This window comes from Loxodonta africana, chromosome 8 (assembly GCF_030014295.1).
Source record: "Loxodonta africana isolate mLoxAfr1 chromosome 8, mLoxAfr1.hap2, whole genome shotgun sequence".
Taxonomy (NCBI): Eukaryota; Metazoa; Chordata; class Mammalia; order Proboscidea; family Elephantidae; genus Loxodonta; species Loxodonta africana.
The window spans coordinates 25,914,198-25,927,727 of record NC_087349.1 but is presented as its reverse complement, the minus strand read 5'-3'; the positions used below and the strand labels follow the sequence as shown (position 1 = coordinate 25,927,727).

The window sequence follows — 13,530 nt, the reverse complement described above, 5'->3', positions numbered from 1 at the left end:
TTATTGACTGCTGCTTTTTGTCATGGAAACACTATTGATGGAATCTATATCCACCTTCACATGTCAGGCCTTCTTAAAATTAGGATCTTGAAGACAGCAAGTGCTACAGGCATTCTCAGAAACACAGCAGACACTATAGTCTATTTTGGCTATGCTCGAGAAAGCATGTTCTAACATCTTTGTGTTTCAATATCACATCTCAATTTTTTTAATTTAAAAAACTGGTAAGAATGTCAGTTTAATTCATGGTAGGCTGAAAACGGTCCCCAAATATGTCCACGTCTTAATCCCCAGAATCTGTAAATGTTATTTTGTATGGCAAAAGCGACTTTGCAGATTTGATTACATTAAGGAATTTGAGATAGATTATCCCAGGTTATCCTGGTGGGTCCTAAATGTAATCACAAGTGTCTTTATAAGAGGAAAATAAAGGGAAATTTGGCTATGGAGGTGAAGATGATGCTATAGAAGGAAAGAGAGACTGAAGATGCTGAACTCCTGGCTTTGAAGATGGAGGAAGAGGCCACGAGCCAAGGAATGCAGGGAATGAAGCTCTAAAGGCTAAAAAAGGCCAGGAAGTGCATTCTCTCCTCTGGCCTACAGAGGGAGCATGGCCCTGATGACACTTTGACATTAGCTCACTGAAACTAATCTAGAACTTCCTGCTTTCAGAACTGTAAAAGAAATAATCTGTGTTGTTTTAAGCCAACAAATTTGTGGTAATTTTATTACCACAATCATTAGAAACCAATAGAGGTTCCCAGATCCCTCTTTATTCCTCCACCTATTTCTACACGTAGGCTTGATGTTGTTGCCGTGTGCTGTTGAGCTGGTTCCGACTCATTGTGACCCCATCTGATGACACAGCAGACAGGGCTTCCTATGCTGTAATCTTTATATGAGGAGATAGTCAAGTCTTTTCTCCCATGGAGCAGTTGGTGGGTTGGAACTACCGACCTTTTGCTTAGCAGGCAAGCACTTAACCGTTACACAACCAGGGCTTGTTTAATAAGCAGGCTGCATCCCACCAAATTTGAATTCCAGTTCTAGGAGTAGAAGAAAGTACCTATCATCAAGGATGGCTGGCACAATCAAGCTCTCTGTTATTGCTGCTGACTTAAAATAAGCCTGTTACCCAGTGGTGATGCCTGGTAACTATAATGAAGAAACCCAAAGCCAAACCCACTGCAGTAGAGTCGACTCCAACTGATAGCAAACCCATATGGTTTCCAAGGCTGTAAGCCTCTACTGAAGCAGCTTGCCACATCTTTCTCCTGTGTAGCCACTGGTGGTTTCGAACCACTGAACTTTCAGTTAGCAGTCGATTGATTTACCCACTGCACCACCAGAGCTCCCTCACGTGAAGAAACAAGATCATGAAACACAAAGAACAGAGAGTCGTTAGAACCAACTGGCCAGCTACTCCAGTCTCAAAGCTCTCTTCTCCAATTTTGAACTCCACCTGCTAGTTAGCTAGTGCCAATCATTTTCAAATTCCCTCTGTGGAATCCTACCTACATTTAAGTTCAGACTCTGACTTTACACAAGTTCTCTGAGCTTTAGTTCATTTTCTCTCAAAAAGAAGTTAATAACAATACCTACCACAAAAGGTTACTGTACAGATTAAGTGACAATGTAGGCAAAAGGTTGTATGGAGGGACTAGCATATAGTTACTGCTCAATAAATTCACTGTCATCATCAACTTAATTATCATCACCATTGTTATCATGGTTACCATTAACAATCATTTAAATCTTAGCTTTGTTTTCCCAGCCACGTGCTTTAGTAATCAGTTATCTGAATGCATGAATATCTTAGTTTTGGGGAACATTCATTATAATAGATCTCTAAAACTAATTCTGAAATTGAACTGACTGTTTTTCTCTGCTTTAGCAAGGAAAAGGGACTTGGAAAGTATGGCAAACTTCTTTTTAGGCTTTTGGACTTGCCCATAAGGTGTTCATATTTCTCTGAAATCTTTTTGTGGCACCTTTTTAAGTTAATGCCAAACACCTTAAACTAAAATATTGGGCTCCGTGCAGGCAAATTCTATAGAAACATTCCTTTAGCTAAACTAGTCTGGTTAACCATATTGCAGTTACAAAGACTATGTCCTCATGTGACAAAAGGCTAGTGTAACTTCAGTGGGCTGCTCAATTCCTTCCACAAAATCTAAATAAACCTGTACCTCATGGGAACATGAATTGACCTTGACGTAAAGAAGACTGATAGACCATTTTCAGTTGTATTTTATTCTATACACTCCCCTTCGTCATTTATTTTCTCAGTCTCATCTTCTCTCATTCTCATATTCTACTTCTAGCTACCCTAAACTTCTTACCATTTCCCAAAAATCCCAGGTTCTCTCACATCTTTGGGACTTAGCACAAGTATTACCACTTCTATTAAATGATAATTTAATAGACTGGGGAAGGGTGTTAAGTGAAACTTCTTGAGTCTCCTAGGTTCATTCCTTCCTGTTCCCATAGTTTTTTTGTGCTTCTCTCCATTGAAGCAATTACACGTTATGTAGTAACTACTGCATACATCTTCATCCTTACCAGTTTGTAAATAACTTGAGGACAGGGACTTTATCTCATGTTTCTTTGTGTCCCCAGCTCTTAGCAAAGTATCTAGAACAAATTATGCCCTCGGTAAATTGTGTCCAATGAATACACGCATAACCACAATATTTAAATAGTAACTATCAAGAATATTGAGTCTAACAAACAAAAGATCTTGACTGTTTAAAGAACTCTTGATACCTTTTATTAGCCTCCAAACTTACCTGAACAAGTTATCTGCAGTACCTCAGATGGAACATTTAACAAGTCTGAAAAATAATCCTTGAGGTGTTTAAACATGGCATCAACTCTAAAAGGCATTATAATTTCCTGGGCCACAGGAAGAAGTACAACTCTTACTGTAGATAAAAAGAGAAAAGAAGGAATAGTAGTCAAATATAGGTCAGCGATCTACAAGCAGATACAGCATAAATATCAACTTAAAATTTAATGATGTTCATTTATTCAAGAACAACAGAATAGAGGAAGATTTCACGTACAGTAAAGGGACTCAAGCAATACAGCTTCAGAAGTGGGGTAGATAAAAGGAAAGTAACATCAAATAGAACACAAGAAATTCTTTAAGAAAACAAACAAACGAGAAAAAGCAACCTTCCTTCAAAACAAGGGAATGAAATATCCTCCCTAGTGATACCTGTTGCTGAAAACTCTTGCCTCCATGAGTGCAAAGACTCCTTTACAGTCTTTATTGTATCCAGAAATTCCAGGTTATTATCCAGATTCAGTTTGGATGGCGGCACTACATTATCTGAGTTGGTTAAATAGTGCTTGTCATAATTTGTTGAAGTATATGACACTCGGATGGATGACACAACCTCTCCCATGAGGGGTTCTTCCTCGTCTTCTTCTGGGCTTATATAGCTCTGCTCACGCTGCTCACTCTGCGACCCAACACGTGTTTCATGGCCCCCGCTGGATGGTTCTACTTCCGAGTTATGCAGCTTTTCAGTGTGCTCTGACTCTGGAAGCTCCTCTAAGGGACCCGGAACACTGACAGTCTCAAAAGCATCATCATCGCTTTCTTCTGATGCGTCAGTTATATTCTGAGCATCAGCCTCTTCCTCCTGATCAGACATTTTCCTGAATTGAGAAAAATAAACACATTTGCTATATACCACGAGGCTATTAAAAAACTACTGCAGTAACACACACGTGAAATGGATAAGGGTAAGAGTGGAGGAGACGGTGAGAAGTGGTTGGATTCTGCACACATCTTCAAGGTAGAGCGAAAAGGATTTGTTGATGAACTGGACGTGGGCTGTGATATAAAGAGAGGAATCAAGGTTACCTCCAATATTTTTGGCCTGAGCAACTGATAATGTCAAGCAAAGCAAGCTGGGATAGAAGTGAGATTAAATGAGAATTCTATTTTGGACATGTGATACTATTGTAAACTTGCTTTTTTATTTAATATACATTTAACATATTTCTACACAAAACATGTGATTCTGCCTCATTCTTTTCAAAAACTTCATAGTAATTTTATTGCAGGGCTAAACCACATTATACTCAACTGTTGCCTTATTGACAGACATTTAAGGTATATCCAATCTCTTGGTAATAAAAATAACCTTGCAACAAACACGTTGCACATATATCTTTTTATATATGTGTAAGTATACTGTAGTATAAATTCCCAGAATTAGAAGCAATGAGTCAAAGGGCACGAACGTTTTTAATTAAATCCCATCAGTGCCTTCCAGAAAGGCAGAACCATGTTATAACCCCAAGAAAACTCCATGCTTGTTTCCTTACATTCTTATCTTGTTTTATAAAAGTCAATAATTACCTCTTTGCTGTGTGTGCAAGTATATTTCCCATCATGTTTTTTAGCCTATGTTATCTTTTGCTGTAAAGTTTTATATTTTTAGGTAGTGAAATGTATCGCTTTTTGCTTGTGAAATTTCCTCAATTTCATGATATGCTTAGAAACACCTCACAACGAAACCTAAATGCATGCATATATACACACACACACACACAAAATGAGGCAGATCTGTGAATACTGACAGAAAATGATCTCCGAAATACACAATGTTGAGTGAAAAAACAAAGCACAGTATTTATAACGTCCCAACTATATATTTATATACGCATAGAATGCCTCTGAAAGGTCAGGAGGGATAGCGTGGAAGGAAGGTTTCACTGTTCATTCTTTTTATCATTCGAATTTATCGTTTGTATGTGTTATCTACTCAAACATAAATATTTTTAAAAGGAAAAAAGCAGTTTCCATTATGACTGCACACCAAAAAATGGACTCCTTTTCACATATAACGCATGATTTCATTTTTTACTGTTTAAAGATACACCCAGGCTTTAACTGTAAGCAGGGATCCAGTTTTGCCTTCTACCAAACAGATAGGCTTGTTCAGTTTTTCGGTTTATGTGAAGCACAGCAAGGAGTGAGAGAGTGCGGGGTGAGGTAATGGAAAAGCCCTCGGTGTACTTAGGGTTGAAATGGTCACCACAGACGGCTAAACGTTTCCCAGTGTCAGATGTGCCTTACACACACCTCTTGCTTCTATACTATTCCCCGACAAGCACTCGGGGTGGGAGGGGCTGTACACCTCTAGCTTACTGCTGCCGCTGCTTCTGAGACCCCAGACCTAAGAGGCAGATCCGGAAATCGAGCCACAGAACGATAGGATGCTTTGCACGGTTTTTAAGTGAAGGCGGACCATTCCCGACGGGCCAGGCGACCGCCGGAGCCCAGGCGGGATCAGCGTCAGCACGTGGTCCTCGGACTCCAGGGCGGTAGAACCACCGGCTCCGGCCTGGTCCAAGCACCTGGACAGGAGCGGGCAGTCGGAACCTCTCCTCCTACCTGCCTAGGAACCGCAGCTACTCTCCTCGAAACGGTCTCTCCGGCTCCTGGGAAGCAGCGTCTGTACCCTCCCAGTTCATTGTTGCCGGCTGTATCCTAGCAACAGCCCTGGTGCCGCCTCCTCCTGCCGGGGCACCGCCCCCGGGCGAAGAGGCGGAGCCGGCGCTAGAGAGGAAGTCGGCGAGGGCGAGGGGCGGAGCTACGGCGCGAGGGGGCGGGGCGGGGAGGCGGGGAGGCGGGGCCGCGGGGCGCAACGGGGCGGGGAAGCGGAAGGCGACTTGTGGGGAGAAGGTGGAATTGAGGTACTTTGATTTCAAAGTGAATGGGACGCTAACCACTCTCGGAGAGCCCTGTCACTCTTGTGAAAGGGCACAATTCTCCGAGCCAAACAATGACAGCAACTGACGCTTATTTATAATTAAGAAATCGGGATCAGAGAAAACGCACATATGAGGTGAGACAAGACTATGAGGAGAGCACTGTAGTACAACAGTAGGTGCCCACCTGCTTTTGTTAAATTTAGAACTTAGCTTCCAGGGAGCCAGAGAGAAAAAGGAGACTGAGGCAATTTCTTCTGTAAGTCAGGAGAAGCAAGGCTTTTTATATCACTGAGTCCTAAAGGTAATTTCTTTGAGAAAGTTCTCAAAGAAACAAAGTATTGGGGGAAAGAACCTGAACTATGTTCCTGTTGCAAATGTGCTAACAGACTTCATGCAGCTATCTCACAATAATAGCTAAAAAAAAAACAACTGTTGCTGTCCAGTTGCTTTTGACTCAGCTACCAGCATTATTATTTGCCAGTAAGCAGTTTCATATACTTTGAAACCTCTTAGAGCTGGAACTTGCCTGCCTTGTTTTTCTGGGGTCTCTCAAGTTTTCTGCCTTTGACATGGTGAGACAGGCAAGAGATGGGACTGGCTATAATTAAATAACCTCTGACTCAGTATTCTTAGAATCTAAACCGAAGCGCAGACCACCGTATAACTTTTACTGCTAGCACCAGAGAACTACTTGCGACTAACAAACTAGGTGCTCAAACAAGATAAGGGGCTACATTCCAAGGCCCTGTGTGCTTGACCAGCTGTAATTAAATAACCTCTGGTTCAGTATTCTTGGAATCTAAACCTGAGTGCAGACCACCATGTAACTTTTACTGCTGGCACTCAAGGACCACTTGTGACTAACTAGGTGCTTAGACAAGATAAGGGGACATATCTCCTATCCCTACATGCTTGACCAGCTATAAATTACTGATAACTCTCCTGAGTTGTTTTTCAAGTCCCCCACCAGGTGTAGAGCATGTGCAGTAAAAATTAAGGTAACGTATGATTGACCTTCCGCATGAGATAATCATGAACGAAGATCCCTTGCTGAGATTCGGACCAAGATCCAGAGACATCACACATGCGCAACATCCCAGAATAAGTCCTGTTCCACATCCCAGCAGCCTTTGTGACAGACTCCATCTTAGTTCCAGCAACCTCTGTGAGGAAATCTGTCTTGAATTCCAACTGCGATTACATTTAATTTTCATAATCCCTCCCCTTCTCCTGAAAATCTCCACCCATCTAATGAATAAACATAATGTCTTTATAAGCCCTAAGAAATCCTTCGTTCAGAGAAAGACTGGAGGCTAGCATAGGTGAAAACTCCTCTCTCTCTCTCTCTCTCTCTTGCGAGCCTTTTCCTAAAAAACTTTGTTCGTGTGGAACCTCCAAGCCTCTCCTGGTCATTCGTGATCAGAACGTAAGAACCTAGGCAGGGCTTAGTCCCGAGCTGGGAAGCCCTGCCCTGTAATAGGAGGTGTGCAGAAAAGTTCACCCAACACTCCCCACCTCCATCTTCAAAATAAAAATGCATCTTAAATTTGACTAGTAATGTGAACACTCACTTTCTGGGTCTCCTCTTTAAAATTTTAAAAACATTCAGGTGGTATTAAATCTATCATTCACTGTCTTCTGTGTAGGGACAGTATGAAAATACTAGGTTTAGGCACATAAAGGGAGGAGATGCAGGGAAGAAACACTGGTGGTGGTGAACTTCAAGTACTTCACAGCGTTGTGATTCGATACCACTCTATCTTCATATTTTATCTTTTACTTTGCTGCAGAGAAATCTTATACAACTCAATCTTACAATAAAAGCCTAATTTAACTAGCTTCCTGGGTAGTCTACGCAACCTGAAACGGTTATTTTCACACACACATAGGCGCGCCCACACGTATACATAGGTCGTTCCGTTGCATAAATGTAAATGCAAGCTAAAGACAGCCAATACTAAAAAGACGCAATTCCAAAAATGGAAAAGTAATTTTACAAAATTATTTTCATTTTTCTTAATATATGCATCTTCTCAGATTTACTGCCTAAAATGACTTATTATTTCTCATGAAACATCTACCCTTATTTATCTCAGTATTTATTATACAATAGGCATTTTTTCATGTTTTTTTTACTTTTACAAAGACTGCCACCTAGCGGCTTTGTGAAATCAAGTATTTCAGAAAATTTCCCATTACTTCAGACTAAAATGTATTTTGATATAGGTGAATAATGCACTGGAGAAACAAAATATATTTGAATACTCTATAAAACTAATGGCCTAAAAAGTATGCTTTGGGTATTATCTGTATGGAGTAAATTTGGGTCAGGACACCTCTTTGTGAGCTTGTGAAGGGACTAGAAATACAGATCTACGATCCCTTTCCTGAAACACCTGTTTGAAATTCAGGATTTTTCAGGTGTTAGAAAGGTAGTATGGGCATAGCCTTCGTATTATGTAACACCTTCGGTGGGGCTGGGAAGCAGGCCAGAATCAAATATATTAATATGTCTGTGGCAAAACGATGGCACTGGGTTTTGGGTGGCAAAATGTATGCATATGCACCTTAAAGTGGGATAAAAGAACACAAACTGCCTTAGTTCAATTTGGGTCAGGTTTTGCTTCCAAATAAATTATTTCTAAAAAAGCTTTCTTTTTTTGAGATTTTTGGAATTTGGAATTGTGGGTGGTTCCACAGAGTAATAGTTATCATGTCTGCTTTACACACAGAAGATCCTGGGTTTGAGCCCCAGTGGAACCACATGGAAACCCTGATGGTTAAGTGGTTAAGAAATATGGCTGCTAACCAAAAGGTCGGCAGTTCAAATCCACCAGCCGCTCCTTGGAAACCCTATGGGGCAGTTCTACTCTGTCCTATAGGGTCACTGAGTTAGAATCGACTCAACGGCAATGGGTGTGGTTTTTGGAAACCCTGGTGGCGTAGTGGATAAGCGCTATGGCTGCTAGCCAAAACGTTGGCAGTTCGAATCCACCAGGCGCTCCATGGAACTCTACGGGGCAGTTCTACTCTGTCCTATAGGGTGGCTATGAGTCAGAATCGACTTAATGGGTATGGGTTACACTGAAGAAATGCAATCACCACCAACCCCCCTCCTCCCCCAAGTTATAAAGAGAGTGAAGTGCAAGATTCTGTAATAAAGTAGTAATCTTTATCCTTAGAAATGTTAAAAGGTTCACCAAAAAAAAGATAACATTTGATGATCATGAGAAATCTCAGATATGTATAATTCTTTTCATTTATGGGATCATATGTAGAAGCTAATCTTTCATAAACTACAATTAAGCACTTCACAAAAAATTAATTGCTATTGTAAACATAAGGATTACTTTGAAAATTCATTAACAATGCACGGTAAGCTAAAATTCTTATAGCACATTTAGGAGCCCTGGTGGGTGGCTCAGTGGTCAGGCTGCTAACTGCAAGGTCAGTGTTTGGAACCCAACAGTCTCTCCAAGGGAGAGAAAGATGTGACAGTCTGCTTCTGTAAAGATTAAACCAAAACACCAAACCAAACCTGTTGCCGTTGTCAATCAGATTCCGACTACTGCACCCTCAGGGCTCCCCTGTAAAGATTACAGCCTAGAAAACCCTATGGGACAGTTCTACTCCTGTTCTGTAGGGTCACTATGAGTAGGAATTGACAGCATACAACAACAGAGGTTACCTGTAACCCTGGTGATGCAGTGGTTAAGCACTCAACTGCCAACCAAAAGGTTGACAGTTCGAACCCACAGGCGGCTCCACGAGGGAAAAGATCTGCCAATTTGCTCCCATAAAGATTACAGCCTAGGGAACCCTATGGGGTAGTTCTGCTCTGTCCAATAGAATCACTATGACTTGGAACAGACTCGACAGCACAGAACAATAGCACATTTTAAAAATCTTTTAACTTTGGTTTTGTTTCTTTTTTGTTACTAGAATAAATGGTGTATTATGTCATTAGGGTTTACAAAAATTCCAGGTCTCCTTCTGACACATAGTAGGAATACACTTTCCTGCCCTCTTTGACTTGCTTTGGAAAATGACATGTCAGTGGAAATGATGCATCACTTTTGGGCAAAAGCTTTAAACACCAGTGTGTGATTTGCTATGTTCCCTTCTCTTGGCCACTATGTCCATGGACACACTTGTTGATACGGAGCCATTATCAGCCTGGGTCCCTTGTATGACTCCTGAGTATACTTCCAGCCAACACACCTTGGACATTTAGTATAAATAAGAGACTTTTGTTTGTTAAGACACTGAGATTTAGGGGTAGGTTTTGGTAATTTACTTTTCTCACTAGAGTTTTGGCTTATTACCTCTACATAGACTTTCAAATTTCTCTAGTTTCTATCAAGAATTCAAATTACTTATCACACTCCAAGTTTGATTCTCTATAAAATTGCTTAATATAAACCTCTTCGTCCTCCCCTAAACCATACTGTTCTGTTTCTTTTTTTTTTTTTTTTTCATCAAAACGTTACCATTAACCTACACAGGCTACAACTTCGTTGAGTACTGAGGTGCAACGGAAAGACAGCACTTGGCACATGCAAAATTACCATGTGTTCAGTGATTTGGTACTTTACCCTAGACCCTGGAACACACTTGCATGGGGTTTCTTTAACTTCTGTTTGGCTATATAACTAACCATGGGGGCTGGGAGGAAAATGGAAAAGTTGATGTTAGCTGGTATGTGGGAATTTTCCTAAACAGAACATTGTTGATTTTCTCCTTCTGAAATATTCATAGATAGTTATTGGTTTAATTACCTTCACTGCTCTACACCTTAGGACTAGAAAAGGAAATAAGCCAACAAAAGATACTCTCTTTTCTCCCATCACAACAATTCCGAGGGAAAGGCCAGGGTGGTGGGCTGTGATGCAAAGCAGAGGGACACAATGAAACCTGAGGCCTGAAGGCAGATGATGACATTGCAGCCATTCTATTCTGAGAGCAGACTACTTCTCCAGCTTCTCCTGATGGAGAAAGGATGGCAACCCTCAGAACTGAGTCTTGGTCCAGGAGAAATCATTAACACCAAATCTGTTGTAGGCTACAGGACAGTTGTTTATACCTATTAACCTGGTAAAATTATTAGTACCTTTCACTTCTAAAACCATTCCAAGTCAATGATAAATTATATGATTATCCTAAATATAAGCTATTTTCATCCCAAATAAAAAAACGCTCCCAAATTGGAATATTCTGCACTGAGTCCAGGGGTGGAAGAAAGGAGGCATCATCTTTGCTGCAATTTCCTTGTTTGCAATGCTCAAATTAGTATCTCTTTAGGAGTATCTGGAATATGGTATTTAACTTGCATGAAACATACGGGCTGCTTAGGGTAAACAGGAAATTACTTAAATTAGCCCAGAACCACTCAACAACACTCAAGGTCTCTGAATAAAAGAATCACCTGCAAAGTGATTTCGTAGGACATTTATTCTCCAAGTTTACAGAAAACAACAGGAAAAGCGATTTGAAGGAGCAAAGACAATCAGGTGGAAGGCTGTGTACGCAGCTGGAATGGCAGTTAGTAAATGCAAAGGAATGAGGGACTGAACTGCAACGCCCTTTAGGTACCTACCGCATTGGCATTATCTGCCTATGACTGATAAACATTTTTGCACAAAATGAAATCCAGTTTACTACATCTGTTCATATTTGTCCCAAGCGGGTACTTTGACAGAAAAAGCCAAAAAAGTAGACTCTAGATTCTTTTGGTGCAGCCCATACAGTACAGGTAGAAGTGACAGCCTTCCCAAGCATCTTCGTGAAGAGTGACGTAATCGTTAAAAGCATGAGTTCAGGAGTCAAACTGTCTCGGTTCAACATCGAGCTCCACGTCTTACTAGCTGTGGCACCCTGGACATAGTATTACACCTCTCTGTGCCTCAGTTCCTCCAGAACCCCACGCTGCACAATTCCAGGAGAGCATTAAGCACCTTGGGTTCTGGATTCCTTAACTGCAGTATCTCATTCTTCAGGCTGTAGTGCAGACTGAATGAGTGAAAGGAGTCAAATGCTTACAACAGCGTCTGCCATATTAAATTCACAATAAACATTAATTGCTATTATTATTACTCCTCCTCCTCTACTAGCCTCATTTTCAATGCAAATAGCAATTTAAGGAAATGTGGCTGAAAGTATGACAAGGGCAGTCAGGCCAGGTTTCTGTTTTTATGTGCTCAAAGGACGTGAAAAAGGTGGATGGCTACAAAACCATCTTGAAAACATCCATGCAAACATGCTTTAAGCCAGCTGCTTTCAAGTTGACTTCAACTCATGCCAAACCCATGTACTGGAGTAGAACTGTGCTCCATAGGGTTTTTCAATGTCTGATCTTTTGGAAGTGGATAGCTAGGCCTTTCTTCTGAGGCACTTCTGGGTGGACTCAAACCTCCAACCTTTCAGTTAGCCACTGAGCGCATTAACTATTTGCACCAGCCAGGGACTCCAAACACACTTTAGGATCACCTATCTGGGCCTTTAGTAAATACAATGTATTATATATCAAAGTTAACATTCAGAACTAAAAAGGGAGTAATAAATCATTAACTACACTTCTTTCACAGAAAAGGAAACCTAAGGGCCTGAGAGAGGTTAACGTCCTGCTTCAGGTTAGTCACTGAGTTGGTGATAACGCTAGAACCACAGGGAAGAGAAACCTGGCCTTCTGACTCGCCCTCTAATACTTGCTCCACTTCCCCTGCAGAAGGGGCTATTTTGCAATCCCACCACTGACTAAGGAGTAACCTGACAATTCACTTAACAGCTCTATAAGGAGGAGGGAGATACTGAAAAAAAAGGAAAACAGAGATTTTCTTTTATTCCAAAATACAGCACAGGGGAGAGCAAAGCACACACACATGCGTGCGCACACATGCACACACACAGAGAAAGAAAAGTACTATTCTTGAAGGGAAGAAATACCAAATTAAATTTAACTGGGTATTTAGAAATGGAGGGCTAGGGGAGAAAAGCGAGGACACGTGCCAAGTAATTTTAATTTTGTTTAACCTGAAGCGTGCCAACAGCTTCTTTCCTTGGACAGCATTTGTCTTCTGTTTGCTACCCACCTGTACTGATACTGAAAATTCCTTGTTCACTTTAAAGTTATAACCACATGATTAAGATGTTTTGAATATAAGCTTATCCATATGCCAGGTAACTTCGAGAATCTTAATGTCTCTTTTTTACAGAAATTCTACCTCTACCCTGATGTAGCTGGGTTGATGAAAAAAATTAAAGGCTAAGGGCCAGAAAGGTAACTTCCTTAAATGAGACAAAAGGAAAGCTTTTCCAATTATGTATGTACAATAAGAAATCTTTCTTTCAAGTACCAAATCAACTTCTTCTACTGTACAATGAATTCTAATTGATGAAGGTTTTCAAAGATAATATGACAAAACGAAGACAATATGAAAACCAAGTAAATGGAATAAATGACTCAAAGACAGACTAAAAGAAAGTGGCATCTATATAATAGATTTGGTAATCAGTGTAAAATTATATATTTAAATTTTATTTTATATATATATATAAATATATATATATAAATCAATTTATATATATATAAATCAAAGCCAAGGAGGTTAACCACAATTCAAAATTTTATCACCAGCTATTTCCACTATTTCATCACATTTCAACATCTTTACTCTTCACTCTTGCCAATTCACTTTAAGCAGTGACTTATAAACTTGTTGAGACAGTAACAGTAATTAAGTATCCTTTTCCTTTTTTCCAGGATAATAAAATTAAATGATGTGTCGAAGGTACTACTAA

At 40.4% G+C, this 13,530-nt stretch overlaps 1 protein-coding gene across 1 annotated transcript in view; it reads right to left on the bottom strand.

The window, feature by feature from the left end:
* IQUB (IQ motif and ubiquitin domain containing) overlaps window positions 1–5,495 on the bottom strand; it is a 75,968-nt gene extending 70,473 nt beyond the window's left edge. Inside the window, exons 1-2 of the mRNA XM_023544591.2 lie at window positions 3,221–5,495; window positions 2,790–2,924 (exon numbers count right to left, since the gene is read on the bottom strand). Coding sequence (XP_023400359.2) covers window positions 2,790–2,924; window positions 3,221–3,662 — 577 coding nt within the window. The 5' untranslated portion in view covers window positions 3,663–5,495. The remainder of the gene's footprint in view (window positions 1–2,789; window positions 2,925–3,220) is intronic.
* Between the last annotated feature and the right edge of the window lie 8,035 nt (window positions 5,496–13,530).